The sequence below is a fragment of the Eschrichtius robustus genome, chromosome 1 (genome assembly GCF_028021215.1).
Source record: "Eschrichtius robustus isolate mEscRob2 chromosome 1, mEscRob2.pri, whole genome shotgun sequence".
Classification (NCBI taxonomy): Eukaryota; Metazoa; Chordata; class Mammalia; order Artiodactyla; family Eschrichtiidae; genus Eschrichtius; species Eschrichtius robustus.
This window is the reverse complement of record NC_090824.1, coordinates 1,243,169-1,258,798: the sequence shown is the minus strand read 5'-3', so window position 1 is coordinate 1,258,798 and position 15,630 is coordinate 1,243,169. Positions and strand designations below refer to the sequence as shown.

The 15,630-nt window shown below is 62.8% G+C and overlaps 1 protein-coding gene across 1 annotated transcript; it reads right to left on the bottom strand.

Annotated features, from left to right (window-relative positions):
- Positions 1 to 2,858: 2,858 nt before the first annotated feature.
- Positions 2,859 to 14,118, bottom strand: TMEM179 (transmembrane protein 179). The gene is made up of 4 exons (XM_068546795.1): positions 13,814 to 14,118; positions 6,364 to 6,501; positions 4,514 to 4,592; positions 2,859 to 3,038 (listed from the first exon to the last, which is right to left on the bottom strand). The coding sequence occupies exons 1-4, from the start codon at positions 14,116 to 14,118 to the stop codon at positions 2,859 to 2,861; spliced, it is 702 nt and encodes a 233-aa protein (XP_068402896.1).
- Between the last annotated feature and the right edge of the window lie 1,512 nt (positions 14,119 to 15,630).

Below are 15,630 nucleotides of genomic sequence, written 5' to 3'. Positions count from 1 at the left end.
GTCCACGGCGGGGCTCCAGGCCCTGGCCCTCGGGGACCCTCCAGCATCACACACCCCACACACACCAGCCCACCCTCCCCAGCCTCGTCTCACCCTGCCCCCTGAAGAAGACAAGCAGGCTAAGCCCAGCGCCAGAGCCCTGGGGCAGGTACTGGGGGGCGGGGGGAGCCGCCCAGAGGGGCCGGGCTGTGGCACTCCCCTCCTCGCGGCCCCGCTGCGCTCAGCTAAGGGCTGTTCGCTCATTGCAAAGACACGTTCAGCCCTGGAGGGTCCGAGAGACCGTGACGCCCATAGTCTTCGGGAAAATGTTGCTCAAGGTGCACCCGACAACCCCAAAAATTCCAAAATTTGAAATCCATCCTCACACCCGTGAAGTCTCGACGGGAAGCAGTGAGAAGGGAACCCATGAGAAAATGTGCGGATGTGAGGGTACAGCCGCCGTGGGGGAGGGGGACCAACTCCCAGTTGCTAGTAAGTTCCGGGAACTCCAGGAGCAAACACGGAGTGCAGTGCTTTAAGTCTTCAATCGAAAGCCGATACAACAATGGAAACAAGGCAAACTGGAGATGGAGCAAAGACGGGCAAAGAGATCCCTCCTTGCCCACTTTAGAGGCTCAGGTATTTTTGTTTCTATTTTGACTTGAGAAATAGATGGATACATTTAAGTTTAAGAATCTTTACTTTCAGTTAAGCCAGAAGTAGAAGTAATACAGGATGTCCATTATCAAACAGCAGCGGGGAGAAGCAAGGCATCATGGAAGCGATCGGGTGCACCCACCTCAGGAGCCTCAGAGGCACGGCCACCCCTCCTGTCCGGCCCCGGAGGGTCCCGTCCCCTGCCCACTGCAAGGGCGCGCGGCTCCTGTCCCAGTACCCCCTCCCCGGGGCCAGCTGTGCCTCTCCCAGAAGCCCCCGGGGCGGGGATGTCTGGGGGTGCCGGTGCAGCCAGCCAGTGTGTCAGCGGCAGTCCCGCTCTGCAGGTGGCCCTGTAAGCGCACGCAGGTCTCTGCTCGCCTGACCAAGGGGCTGCTCAGATCAGCTCCAGGCCATCCACAGGCGTCAAATCTGCAGCAGACCCTCGGGCTCCGGAAGCCCACATCCTGGCCCTGCTCCTCCCTCCAGGGCCCAGACGGCTGCTACCTGACGGGGGACAAGGCAGAGCCACCCGACCTTCTGCTGGAGACCAGGAGCTCCCCGGGGCCGGACGGGGTCCCCACGGCCGGCGGACTAGGGCGGGCGCATCCCCTCGGGGGCCTCAGGTTCTGTCAAAACACCTCCCCAAGGACCCTGTTGCTCTTCCCAAAACTCTCAGCCAGGCCCGGGGCCAGAGCATCTGAGATGCCAGGAACCTCAGTCACCCTGGTGCCAAGCCCCCACTCCCGAAAGGTGCCAGCTGAGCAGCGTCATGACAAGTGACCTGCAGCCTCGCTTCCCAGGCCCGGGCTGCCCGCCACGCCTGGCACCTTGACCCAGGCCCAGATCCGTGGCCTCTGGACGCCCTGTTCCCCCGCTTTTTGGGAGACTGAACCATCCACCGGTGGCGAGAGCCATGGACATGGGGAGCTGGGGGCTCACCTTCCCCTGGAGGGTGGGGGGCAAACTAGCACGCAGGCCAGACCAGGAAACTATTTACTAAGCTCAGGGGAGGGGCGGGGCATGCTTACACCTTGGGCACCCCAATCCCGGACAGGACACGGAGGACAGGGTGCGGAAGCCGGGGAGCCCCGAGAGGAGGGGCGTCCACAGCCAAGCAGCCCCTGGTGGCTTGTTGCAGAGCTCCAGGGTCCCAGTTCCCCTCCCAGCTCCACCACCTGCTGCCGAGGGGGCAGGACCATGCCCTCGGGGCCTCCTGAGTTGGGAAGGCAGCCCCCTCCTCTGGGGTGCAAGGGGCCCTGGGGGCACCCGGGGACGGGGTTGCAGACTGCTGCCCGCTCTGGTCTCCACCCACACCTGCACGCTCCCACACCCCTGTGCATGGGCACGCTCACCTGCACACTCACACCCACATTCACACACGCTCACACCTCGCCATGCAGGCCCACGTGCACACTCACACACATGCACACACTCTGACCACATGTGCACCCACATCACACACACACGCACACCCTCACGTGCCTCACATGCACACAGACACCCGCAGTGGCACCTGGCCCCCGCTCCCCTGCGAAATGGCACCTCCACATCTGGAGTCCATGTCTCCGCCCCCCAAGCACAGGCCCAGCCCGCACGGGGGCCCCCGGGGCCTCCCCGGGCAAGTCCCCAGGACGCCCGCGAAGCCACCACCTGACCCCAGGTCCAGCCCCCCGTGCCTGTGCTTCTAGCGCTGAGACTAGTCTGGCCCCAGGGGCTCTGGAGCCGCAGCAGAGGGGACTCAGCCCTGGGTGGGGACCACCCGGGGCCAGAGGGCAGCTCCGTCCCACACTCGGCTCTTTCTCGCAGGTGGTGGGATTCTTGTCCACACGCGGCTCAGGAGCAAGTGACAAGTGTGACCATTGCGGGCCGGTGGGGTCACGCTGGGGACTCGGGCTGCTGCCACGGAACCTTGCAGGAAATCACGCAGGTGGCATCCAGCCGAGGCCCGGGGAGCAGGGGGACCACAGCCAGCCCGCTGGCCGGAGGGCGTCCCTCCAGGCTGACACGGGGACAGGCCCGTTGCCCCCACGTGGCACCTGGGGGAGGCCCTCCCACCCGTCGGCTGCCACGCCGCTCAGGCTGGGAACGGGGCGCCTGGTGAGGGGGTCGCTCAGTACACGCAGTGCCGAGGGGAGGCATGCAAGTCGCGGGGGGCCGGGCAGAGCCCCGGCCGCGGCCCCAGGGCAGGCCATGTGCCCTGGACGGGGCGTCCGGGGCCAGGCCTAGATGACGGCGCTCTTCTCGCCCTGGAAGGCGGCGTGGGGGGCCGGCCTGGCCAGCAGCAGCTCCTTCTCGTGGACCAGTTTGTCCAGCAGGTCCTCCTGGCGGTAGTTGTGGTAGACTTTCAGGAAGGCCAGGATGGTGATGGCCAGCCAGGCCAGCCACGAGGCCCAGAGGCCGAACTGTGGGGGCAGAGGGCGGGGTGAGGGGGCCAGCCAGACCCAGTGGCCACCACCCGCCCCCCGGGAAAAGGACGGACCCGCTGGGGAAGGAACGAGGTGCTGCGGGGACAGGACAGGACAGGGACGTCACCCCCGGCATCTGGCGGCCCTCCCGGCCCCCAAGCTGTGCAAACGCTTTGGGAACTCTGCCCACCCTCGCGCCCAGGCAGGGCCCGGGAGGAGCTGGGGCCGCTGGGCTCCAACGGAGCTCGTTTCGTCCGTAACGGAGCCCCCTCCAATCGCCGGAACGAATTGACCTTTATCTGCCGTTTCCAAACAGTTGAAGGGGAAACAGTTTAATCAGAACCAGCCTCGAGCTGCAATTAAACTGACTCAGTTGAGGGTGTTTGTCGTCAGACTTAGCCTGTACCTTCCTTGATCTGATCGGCATAAATTCCATAAACTCAGGCTGGAGCGTTTCCCACTAAATTTGCGTGACGGTGTCTCCGGCAGGCTCCGCTCGTCTCAGCGGGACCCACACGACGTCCAGCACCCCCTACAGGGCTCCTCGCCATAGAAAGAGTCCTCAGACCAGCCACTGGCCAATGCGGGTCCAGAGGTGGACCTGAAGGCTGGTGAGCCCTGCCCTGTGTTGAAAGGATCCGCCCCCTGCCCGGGGGGCCCCGTCATCCCTGCCATCAGGGTCATCGTCAGGGTCAGATGCAGATTTTGAGGGACAGGCCCTCTCTGACCACATGTCCCGACATGCCTGCGTTCCAGCAGACAGGGTCCCCGGAGTTGCCCCGTGGTCTCCTGGCGGGCAGGGGACGAAGCTGATACAAGGGCAGGGCTGGAGGAGAAGGGTCTCCCCAACAGTGGCTGGGGGGCTCCTCCAAATGCAGGGGCGGATCCCCTCCTGCGACACCCTTCCTCAGACACTGCCTCGGCATCCCTCTCTGGGGACTCAAACTGTGAGCCCTCAGGCGTCTCTCTGAGGGCCCACTTGGTGCCAGGACCAGAATCCAGACTCCCGGCCCCGGCACTGCAGACCCAGGATGACGCCTGGCTTCCTTCCCAGCACCACCGGGCACAGAGCCACGCCCTCACTCCCCAGGCCTCCCCGCCTCTGCAGTTAGCTCACGCTGTTCCCTCCTCCTCGGACGCCCCACAGCCCACCCCTCCGCACCCCCTGCAGGCATCCTCTCAGTCTCCAAGATCCAGCCGTCCGCTGGGAAGCCTTCCCGACTGCTCCCCCAGCACAGGGCTCACTCAACTCCATCTCCTCTGCCTGGCACCGTCCTTAGCTGCGAGTGTGCTTCCTGCCCCGGGTGGGGTGAGGGGATGGGTTCGCTGTGCACTCAGTGAATGTTCAGCAGTGAACGGCCCCCTGCCCAGCAATGCACGCCTGCCGTCCGCCTGGGCAGCGCCACCCACTTGGGCGATCGCCCCCTGCCCAGCAATGGACGCCTGCCGTCCGCCTGGGCAGCGCCACCCACCTGGGCGACCGCGAGCTGATCGTAGAAGGCAGAGTTGTCCGCGTTCAGTTCCAAGTCGACGTCCTGGAGCTCCTCGCAGCTACAACGGCAAGACGCAGGGTGGATGGGGACCGCTGGGGGACCAAGCACGGGGGGCAGCAGGGCATCACCCCCAAACGGCGAGCGGCTGTCCCCAAGGTGGGGCAGACAGGCGGGGTGGGGCCTCACGTGTGGGGCAGGGAACCTGCAGACCCGGCCCCCATCTGGCGCTGGACAGTGGGGGCCACAGCGCTGCCCGTCACTCTCCTGGAGACCCCAGCCTTGGCCCCCGCAGAGCCAGGGGCCTCAGAAGCAGGGCTGCAGGGCTGCTGGGCTGCTGCTTCTAGCCCCTTGGTCCCCGGACTGAGCTACACAGTAGCCCGGCTGAAGGGCCACGGGCATCCACGGGGGCAGCCCCAGCCACCTGACCCGCTCACCCTTCACCTCCTGGGGCTGGCAGCACAGGCCAATGTAACCAGCGGGAACTAGCAGGGCAAACTACAAAGTGCTAGTGACCCCCACAAGCTCCTCGTCTGTAGACAGGCTGGGCCAGGCCAGCCTCAGAAGCCTGGGGTGAATGAGTAGACAGGCTGGGCCAGGCCAGCCTCAGAAGCCTGGGGTGAATGCGGCCTGGGCTCAGGGGCCCGTAGCATCCGAGGTGTCAGCACACGTTAACGGGAGCGAGGTGCCTGGCAGAGGGAGGCCCAGAGGCCCCGGCGCGCCCTGCAAGGGGCTGGACCCTGCAAGGGGCTGGAGGATGGGGCTGGAGGGCTGGAAATGGAGTTTGTGAGGGTAAAGAAACTCTCTCTAGAGAAGCCCAAGGCCACACCCAGGGGCCTGCCCATGCTCCGAGGGCTCTGGGTGGGCGGGCCGGTGAGGAAGCAGGTGGCCGGGGGCCCATCAGGCAGGGCGCAGCTCAGCATGGGCAAGACCCCAGCCCACAGATGGGCTGCCCTGGTGTGGACCCCAAAAGAGCCACCCACCCAGGGTGCTTGAACTTCCCTCTGTTGTGTGCCCCAAGCTGCTGCAGAGGCACCCCGGGGACCCCCGAGGTGAAGGTGCAGGATAAGCTGGTAGATGCCCCCTGCCCCCGCCCACTTCGGATCTTCTGTCCATTCTATACTTTAAGGTTCCAGATCTGATTTTTCTTAAAGAAAGAATCTGGAGTCTCTGGAAGAGGTAACCCAAGGGTCCCTGCCTTTCCAGGGGAATGGCCTGGGGCACTGCACGATGCCCCTTAGGGCTGGGCAGCGGGCAGCCCTTTGCCGGGGGTCAGGCAGTCACCATGCTCCACCTTGGGCCGCCCCCAAGCCAGAGATGGCCCCTGCCTCAGGGCCCAGAGCCTCCGTCCCAGCCCCGAAGGCCTCCGTCCCCGACGCCCTCCGACCAGAAACTTCCACTCCCGTCCCTCACCGTCCCCCCCCCCACCCTCATATTCCACACCCTCCTTATTACCACACCTGGGCCCAGGCCTCTGCCCCCAACGGCAGCAGAGGGCTGGCTCTCCGGGGCCTTCCGGGACCTGGAGCCCACCCTGTGGGGCCCCGTCACCCAACCACGTGCCAGCAATGACGGGCAAGCCGGAACCTCCGACCTCCTGGGCCTCCATCCCCCCCATACCCCGATCCACCCCCAGGGTTTGTGGGGCCCCTGCTCTTGCGTGAAGCCGCTGTGGGCTCCCTGAACTGGGAAGGGGGTACGGGCCCCAGGGCAGGGGCGGCCAGGTGTGCACAGGCGGGGGAATGGGTGGGATGAGCAAAGCTGCGGGCTCAGGGCGGGGTTCGTGCAGGAAGACGTCATCCCAGGAGCGGCGGGCGGGGCCCAGGGCGCACCTGTGGGGCACGGTGCCCTTCTCAGTGACAGCGTCACACCACATGGTGAAGCCCACGCTCACGATGGTGCTGGCGATGAAGACCAGGAAGACCAGGAAGGCGCTGACCAGCAGGTTCAGGAAGGCGTAGAGGAAGGAGCTGCAGCGAGGGCAGGAGGGGGGGTCACTGCGCCACCCCCGGTCTCCACAGCACCGCTGCAGGGCCAGGCGGCAGCGGGAAGGCAGCCCCCCGCCCTCGGGGTCCCAGCTGGGGCCTGGGCCCCAGAAGACGGGGTAGGGCCAAGTGGGGTCACCAGAGGTCGCTTCCCCTCCGGCAGCGTTCCTCACCCCACAGGCCCACGCGCCGGCCAGAGCTGCCCAGCCCGTCCCCCCAAAGCCCGGGAGTGGGGACCATCTTATAGCGGAGTCACGGCCACCATTCAAACCCAAGGCCGCCTGGTTCCGAAGTGTCAGAACCAGCACCCATGCTGAAAAGGCCAGACAGCCTTTCAAGGTGGATCAACCTCGCGGGCACCCACCAAGCCCATTTACCCACACAGTCATCAGTGCGGCTGGCCTGCACCTGCATGGGGTCTGTGACCCTGCTCTGATTTCTCCACTGAAACCTGAAAGGCCATGGGGTGACCAGAGCGGGCACCTGGGGGACCCAGGAGGCAGGGCCGAGAGGGCAGAGCTCGCTCAGGGCCAGGCTGCACTGCCCCACGGGGCCAGGGCCTCTCCAGGGTCCATGGGAGCACAGCCCCCACTGGGGTGCTTTCAGAGGGCGTCGATGTTTGCCCTCCAATGGCACGGCAGGTGGGGGGAGGGACGTGTGGGAACCCCCACCCACCAGACTCTCCTGCCGGCCCGCAAGCATCCACCGTCCCACCATCTCCAAACCAACCCCTGGAGATTCAGAGTCCTGCAGGAGAGCAGGCAGCCGAGCTGATGCCGCAGGGGGCAGGGGGCACAGGGCTGTCCCATGGCAGGGGTGGCGTGGGCAGAGGGAACGCCCTCACGTGGGGCCGCAGCCTAGACCTACATCTAACCTGCTGCAGGTTTGATGTGAACATCAGTGCTTGCGGTACATTGAATCTGGGGGAAATGATTGATCAAATCTGGCTTCACGGGGAACATTCACTAAACAAGGTGTCAGCTGGGGTTTCAGCCAAGAAAACATCAAAGTTATTGTCACCGGACACGGTGACTATCAGCCGAGGCCAAGCAGCGATGGATGCACGGCTCCTGCGTCTGTTGTTTCTTTCTTTCGTTTATCCATCCGCCGGACGTTTCTGGGCCTCCACCCCCCCTGTGCTGGGCCCCAAGGACAACGCAGCATGGATGCCGCAGCCCCGGCCCAGGAGCTGCCTCAGAAAAACGGGCAGACGGTAAACCGAGGTCACCAGTGCCCAACTCACAGCACGAATGACCAGGCTGCTTTGTCACAGCCGGGACCGTCCGCATCTCCAGGGAAAGATCCCGCAGCGCTGCTGTCGACAGGCCCCATCCAGGGCCGCCCTGCTGAGTACCAAGGCTGGGGGGGCTTGAGCCACCCCGACAAGAGCGTCAGAGGAGGGGCGAGGACGCTCCTGAGACCCCAACAATCACAGCTGCAAGGGCAGGGACAGCGGGCCTGGCCCCATGTTTGCACTCACGCTCCCGCATACATGTGGGGCCTCCACACCCAGGATCCAGGCCAAGGGGACGAAGGTGAGAGCCGTGCTCAGGAAGCTCCACGCCCGCCACAGCCCCCCATCCCCAATTCTCCAAAGACTGGTCCGGGCAGCGCAAGCTCGCCTGCACGCACCGGGCATCCATGGTCCTTGCCCAGCTCAGGGTCAAGGCTGTGTGTTCACTGTGCTTGAGTCTCAAGCTGCCCGCCCTGCTGTGTCTCGCCCTCTGAGGGTGGCACCGAAATCCCTGCCCGGACGGGACCATCGTGGGCTCTGCTGCTCTTCAGGTCACGCCCCCTCCACCCTCCACCGCGGGGGCCGACCGGAGGGGGCCACCCTCTCCCTGGCTCCTGGCTGCAACCAGCCAGTGGGGTCCCAGGGGGGACGTGACAGTGGGGGTGGGGGGGTGTTCATCCCCAGGTCCCTCCTGGGGGCAGCCCCAGGCTGGCGGTGTCCCTCCACCAAAGGTTGTCCCTCTGGGCGGCCTCATCCACGTAACCCTGCCCAGCCCCTCGGCCGGGGGTGGTGACAGGGTCCACACCTGGCCCACACCTTAGTCCTCAGGTTCTCCTCACTTGGGCAGTCATCAGTCTCCACCTGGGACCCTGATGGACACAATTCTGAACTGTAAAATCCATCTGGCCCTGAGAGCTCGAATTAGGGGTCAGGGGCCTATAGTTATGAAGAGAGGTACGTTATAGCCCATCCCCCTCCGAAGCTGTCACCAAGCAGAGGTGATGTCAAGCCCGGTCTGCCCTTTGCCAGCTGTGTGACCTTCACTCTGCAAGGCACTCTGGGGGCCTCGATTTCTGCTCTGTAACATCGGGTTATGGTGGGAACCGAGGGAGCTTATGTGGGTGAAGGGCACGTAGCTGCGGGGCCACTCATGAGCTCGCATCCCCCCAGGACAGACCTCAGCCCATCATCCAGGCCGGGTCGGGCTCACTGCCCTCTGACCCTCAAGCCAGGGGCACACCTGGAGCCCTCGGGCTGGGGCCTGTGTTGCCACAGGAGATGGGGTGCGGGAAGCAGGGATGGAGAAGCTGCTGAGTCACCCTTGGGAACCAGATTTGGAGATGGGCTCACGGCCAGCTGTGCCCCCCATGGGGCAGCATGGGGCTGGGTGGGGCTCGGGGGTTGGGGAAGGCCCAGCCCACTGGAGCCCCCCTTCCCAGGAGCTGGTTTTCCGAGGAAAGCAGAGGTTACCCAGAGCCTATGCCCCTGGCATCTCCATCTTGGATGGACACTTGGCTCCAGCCAAGGAGAACACGGTGGTCCCAGGGAGGCCAGGGACGAGCTTCCACAGGCAGAGCAAAGGAGAAGGCCGCTCTTGGCACAGAAGTCCAGCTCACTGGGACGGCGGTTCCCTAGGTGCCGTCCACCTGCTGATAGCCCTCTGCCGTCCCCCCAGAAACCCTGTCCCCAGCGGGGCTCCTGGGAGGAGGGATGGCCAGGGTGCGGAGGGCAGGCCAGCGGGCCGACCAGCCGGCGGCAAATCCTGTTCCTTCTCGTTGGGGAGGGGCCACAACCCCCCCATTCTGTACCGAATTCTAGAGGCCCAGGGGGGCTCCTCACCCCCTGTGTGGACGGAAGTGCCCTCATGGAACCCCTGGCACAGCGGGCCTGAGACACAGCCGACCCGTCGGAAAGCTGCCCCTTCCCACCTCTGAGGGCGATTTACAGCACAGTCTCTGAGAGCCAGAAACCACCGACACTCCAGCCACATCCCTATTAAATGGGCACAGATTTGGGGTCTCCATCCCACGAGACCCCACGGGAAGGGCCCGTGCTGGGGTCCTGCCAGCCAGCGGCCTCCTCTTACCCTCCCCATCGGTTTCTGGTCATTTCCTTGGCATCTGCTCTGGCTTTACAGATTTTTGAAGAATCGGGTGCGTGAGAGCCTCACTTGGCCCCGGCCCCCCCAGAGTTCACAACACGACTCCCACCCCCTCCTCCCAAGGACGGGCCGGGGCAGCGGTCAGGAACGGGAGCCCAGCACTCACAGGGTTAACTTCCTCTTTCTCCCGCTACCTCTCAGGGTGCCCTGCCTGGAAGTGCCGTCTCCATGGTGACAGCTATCCTGGGAAGCCCTGGGAGCGATTTGCAGGCTGAGGGACACGTGTGGGCAGGCAGATGGGTTGTTTTAACCCAGCGCTCCCCAGCCGTCAATCACAAACCACTGCCACCTGGACCGGCAAAGCTGCCCGGCCCCCAGGCCCAAGACTCACCCTCAGCTCAGCCAGGGGCCTGAAACAGCAATGCCCCAGGAGCCACAGGTGCCGCTGACCACTCACTCCTTCCCCCAGCCAGCAACCAGGATGACACCCCCTGTACAAAAAGCTGCCCCGACCCCTTACCCGTCACACCCCTGGGCACAAGCCATCAGGGGTCCCCAATCTGCACAGAGACACACACTGCACGAGGAGGGAGGTGGCACCACGGACACCGCGTCTGACCACAAGCTCGAGACGCAGCCGTGAGCCCCTCACACAGATCAAAGTGTAGGGTTCCACCCTGGGTCTCGGTCTGAAGTTGGACTCTTAGGAGAATTAGGGTGCACACTAAACCCTAAGCAGGCAGGGCCCTCTAAAAACCCAAGTCTAAGGAGGGCAGTGGTGTCCTTCATGGGCCGGATGTCCAGTGGCCATCAACACCCCTGAGAGCCACGGTCCATCACACTGCTCTCTCCACCTGCCCTTCCCGGACTCCTGGCTGTCCCGAGTCCCTTTACCCACCCAGCACCTGCTCGTCTGGTCTATGCAGCTTGACCAACAACCGTGCCGGAATTGGCTGCCCTCAGCTGACCGTCCTGCCCATGGCTGGATGAGGCAGACCCAGCCTTCCCACAGGTCCAGACCTGGCTGACACAGCGAGCCCAGAGCGCTGACCCCTTGGTCAGATTGTGAATCTGCAAAGGCATCAGGGCCCGTGAGTGGCTGTGAAGCGGCAAACCTCAGGGGGCAGGAATCTTTCTGTCATTCACTCAACAAGCACTAATTTGGTGACTCCTGGGCACCATGCCCCATGCTCAGCCCTGAGCACACAGAGGTGAACAAGGTACGTGTGCGCCTCGGGTTCAGCCAGCCCAGGGTCCCCTCAGACGCATAGCCATGGCCTGGACATCCACAAGAGCTTTGACCTGTTCCTACAACCCGAACCAAGAAGAAAGGATGACACTTGTGACAGATGTCATCACAGCTGACCAACTGCCAACTGGCTTGTGTGGTGGACAGGGTGCGAGCGGGCAGTGGCACACCACGTGGCCTTGGGCCGGAATTCCTGATGGCTGAGAAGGACATTCTGCAACAGATGTCCCTGGAGAAGAGAAGCCTGGCCCAGCCTTGGCTGCCACGGTCGAGGCCATTGGTGGTAGGACAGATGAGCCCCTAGGACTGATGCAAAGGGACAGAGGACCCTAAATGTTCCTCCAACCAGGCCACCTCCATGGGAGCACAGGCTCCCTCTGTCCTCAGGGGACGGGCACAGTGAAAGAGCACAGGGAGGCATGTACACTCCCAAGCCTCAGTTTTCTGTCTTTAAAATGGGGATGGGGATGGTTTCACAGAGCTGATGGACACCTTCTATGAGATGACAAAGGACAGAAGCTGTCCCTAGGTTCCTAGGTTTGCTGCCCAACTTGTGCGAAACAGGCAGTCCTGCGTGACCAGGTTTCCTTACTTGCAGGCCCTGGGCTCCCATTGCTCTGCTCCCAGCCTCTGGTGGTGCCTCTGAAACCTCCCACCACTCAGAGCCACGGGGGGCTGGGCCCCACCTAGAGAGCTGCTTACGTGTCCTCGCCAGGTAGACCCTGAATGCCTTGAGGTCACCTGTCTTGTAGGGACAAGCTGGAACCATGGGCGTGAGCTGATGACCAAGCCGTGGCCCCCACCTGGCCTGTGCCCACTGCCCTCAGCTTCCCAGACTGAAGGGACCTCGACCTACCCCGCCTGCTGACCGCCCTGTCAGCAGACCCTGACCTCAGACCCTGTCTCGTAATCAGAGATGCTTCTCCAGACCCAACCTGCACTGGAGACTCTGACTGGGTACCACGTGGGCTTGGCACCGCAGGTGCAGATGGTGTCTCAAAGCCTCCTCGGGGCACCAGCCATCGTGCGGGTGGAGGGAAGGAGGAGCAGAGCAGGCGTCCCCCTGGGACTGGCCTGGGCTCACCCTGGGAAGAGCCCCCACCCCGCACACAGCACCTGGAGGACGCCCTGGGCTGACACATGGCTTCTGCAGACCCCAAATGCAGAACTTTAGTGCACTGGGTTGAATTGCGTCCCCTGACAACGTATGCCCACATCTGCGCCCCCAGTACCTGTGAATGTGACCTTATTTGGAAATAGGGTCTTTGTGGGTGTCATTAAGCTAAAGATCTCAGAATGAGGTCATCCTGGATTTAGGGTGGGCCCTAAATCCAATGACGAGTATCCTTATAAGAAGAAGGAAAGAGAGAGAGAAGAGGCCATGTGGAGAGGGAGACAGAGATTGGAGTGATAAAGGCCTAAGCCAAGGGACATCAGGGGTTGCAGCGGCCGCCAGGAGCTAGGAAGAGGCCTGGAAATATTAACCCCCCAGAAGAAACCAACCTTGACAACACCTTAATTTTGGGCTTCTGGCCTCCAGAAGTGTAAGAGCATAAATTGTCTTAAGCCCCAGTTTGTGGTGCTTTGTTACAGCAGCCCCTGGAAACTCATACACATGGGTTACTGGGATTTCACCCCTCTCCCCCCAGCCTCAGCTGTCCCTTTCCTCTTCAACCTGCAGCCCCCCCTTCCTCTCTCCAGCCCCTCTCTCCATGCCAAAGCCAAGCTGAGAGCTCTCAGGAGTCCCTGCCCACTCACAACCTCAAGGCCCCACCTCCCCAAAAGAAGTGAAAAGCCACTAAAAACTGCCAACAGATGATGGATGGGGGTGAGGGTGGGGGCAGAGTTTGGGAGAAGGCGTGGACTTCCCACGTAGATGTGAGGGCAGGCAACAGGCAGGAGTGGCCTCCCGGGACCTCTGCAGGAGACCTGGCCGCTCCAGGGCGCAGGGATCCACAGCCTGGGCGTGGGTGGGGCGGGCCACACAGGGTCCCACAGGGGTAGAGGCCCAGGGAGTGTTACCGGCTGAGAACCCCAGCCCAGGGACCCCCATCCCGCTCTCTCACAAAATAGAGCCAGGACAGGAGAAGGTGAAGAGGAGAATGGAGGCCAGGGGAAGGGAGGCTAGCGGGACCTCACAGACCTGCCGCTCCCTCTCCCGCATCCCCCAGCCAAGGTGTGTGCGGTAGCGGTGGGCCTCGAGGGCCTTCCCTCCGGCTTTCCTTCCCAGGAGGATGGGAACGAGGGGAGGATCCCCTGTTAGCCTGGTCTGCCCCCTGCCTGCCTGCCTGGTCCCTCCCAGTCCACCCGGAGCTGGGAGCAGGCCCAAACCCGGCTGGGAGCTGTCCGCGGTGCTGACGGGTGTGGGCCCCGCTGGGCCAGAGAGGGAGGCCCAAATCGGCTCCGAGATGACGATGCAACATTTGCACCCCGGGCTGTGCATGGTGATGCGCACTTGGAGAGGGAAGCACTGGCCTGGTACGGAGAACGCCACGGTCCCTCGGTTCTGCGTGCAGACAAAGGGCAGTTTCCCTGGAAGTGGTGAGGGCCGCTGGTTGATATCTTCGGGCCTCTGAGACCGCGGGGAGATGCAGGGACTCACGCTCCTGCTTGTCAGGGGAGAGCCTGGGGCGCTGCGGGCACGGGAGGGGGGCCGTGCCAGGGGTAAGGGCTGCGTCTCTTGGTGCAGGGCAGCTGCGAGGCCCCCACTTACCCCTCGTGTCCCTTGCAGAGGAAGAAGAGCGTGCGCCAGGCGTGCGCCGCGGCGAGCAACAGCGAGAGGAGGCTGGCCAGCAGGGCGAAGCGGCAGGCGGCCGGCGGGCCCCACTCCTGCACGGTGAAGCGCTCGCGCTCTTGCACCGTCAGGTTGGCGCTCAGCCACATGCCCTCGGTGAAGAGCAGGCAGCGGCCGCGGAAGTCGTGGCCATTCTCGGACAGCGGCACCACCACCACGAAGCTGAACAGAAAGGCCAGGAAGTAGCAGGCGCACTGCGCGAAGAGGAAATTGTTGAGCGCCATGGCGGGGCCAGGCGGGCCGAGGGAGCGGCCGGAGGAGGCCGCGGGGCTGGCTGGCGGCGCGGGACGAGGTGCGCAGGCCGGCAGGCGAGGCCGCGGGAGTCTCCCGGCGCCGCGCGCACCCAGGCCGGATCCGCGCGGGAGGCTGCGCAGTGGCGGCGCCGCCGGGGTCCTGCGCGCCCCGCCCGGGACGCGTGCGCAGCGGCCGAGCGCGGGCCGCGCCTGCGGTCAGCACCACGGACAGCTCCCGGCGGGCTCGCGGCGCGGAAAGGGGGCGAAGGGGACAATGGGTGGGTGTGGGCCACGCTGGAGAATGGGTGCACCGATGCAGAAGCGGAATGGAAACCAGGAGTGGGAATGGGAAGATTGCTATGTCGGCTTACCGAGACCCGACTCTGGTACCAGGAGCTACCTGTGTGGGCCTCACATAGGATGGTTCCCAGGTCCCCAGTTGCCCCATTGGCGTTAAGGAAAGGAGGCTAGGAGGGAGGGATTCACAGGGACGGATCCAAGATGCCCATATTGAGGGGTGGGAGCGAGGTTTGCAGTCCGGACTGGAATGACTCTTTTTCGGGGGTCCTGGAGTGCACCAAGTATACGGGAAATGGGCCGGAGAGGGGAGGATCTGGGGTCGAGGAAATGGCACAGGGGTCGCCCACGGAGAGATGGGTGCCGAGAGGACAGAGTGGGTCTGTTAGCTGTTTGTGCTTCTCCAGCACAGCACCCTCAGAAGGGACATCTTTCACACTGCCTGACACAAGCAGAGCCCTGAGTTGGTATTTGTAAGATAAATAATGGATGCCCCAGGCACCTCATTAAGACAGCCTTTCCCGAGATGGAATCTGCTGATGCATTAATTAATGGAATTAATGCCTTTTCTAGTTCCCTTTAAGACTAAGTCACATTTAGTCCTATTCCCAGAGTGAGGAAACCTCCTTCTAAAAGAAACTGCCAAGTGGTTTAAAATTACATCAGCATTTTTGTTGCAAGCACTAAAAAAACCTTTTTGTTTTATTGCCAAAGTAATATATGCTCATTTTAAGAGTCAAGCCACATAGATATGTATAAAATAAAAAGACAATGTCCCCTTCTTGTCCTCCCCACCCCCACCCGGCCACATGACTGGGGTGACCACTCTTCACAGTCTGACTTCAACTTTTCTAGACATTTTGCTAAGCACATAAACACACACACCCACAATTTACACAAGTGCTTCATACTATACACACCATTCTGCAGGTTGATTCCTTCATTCAGCAGTATGTCATGGACATTATTCCCTGTCCACACATAGAGATCTACTTCATTCTTCTTAATAACTGTGTAAAAGTCCATAATCATGAAGATTCCACAATTTGCATAACTATCCCTCTTTGGGTAGCTGGTCAATGTCTTCCATTTTTGCTAGTTCAAATACTGTTGAGTGAGCTTCCTTGTACACACATGCTTGCGCACTTGTACAGGTATTTCCTAAAAGAGAAGTTCTTAGGAGAGGAATTGCTGGGTCATGGGGTA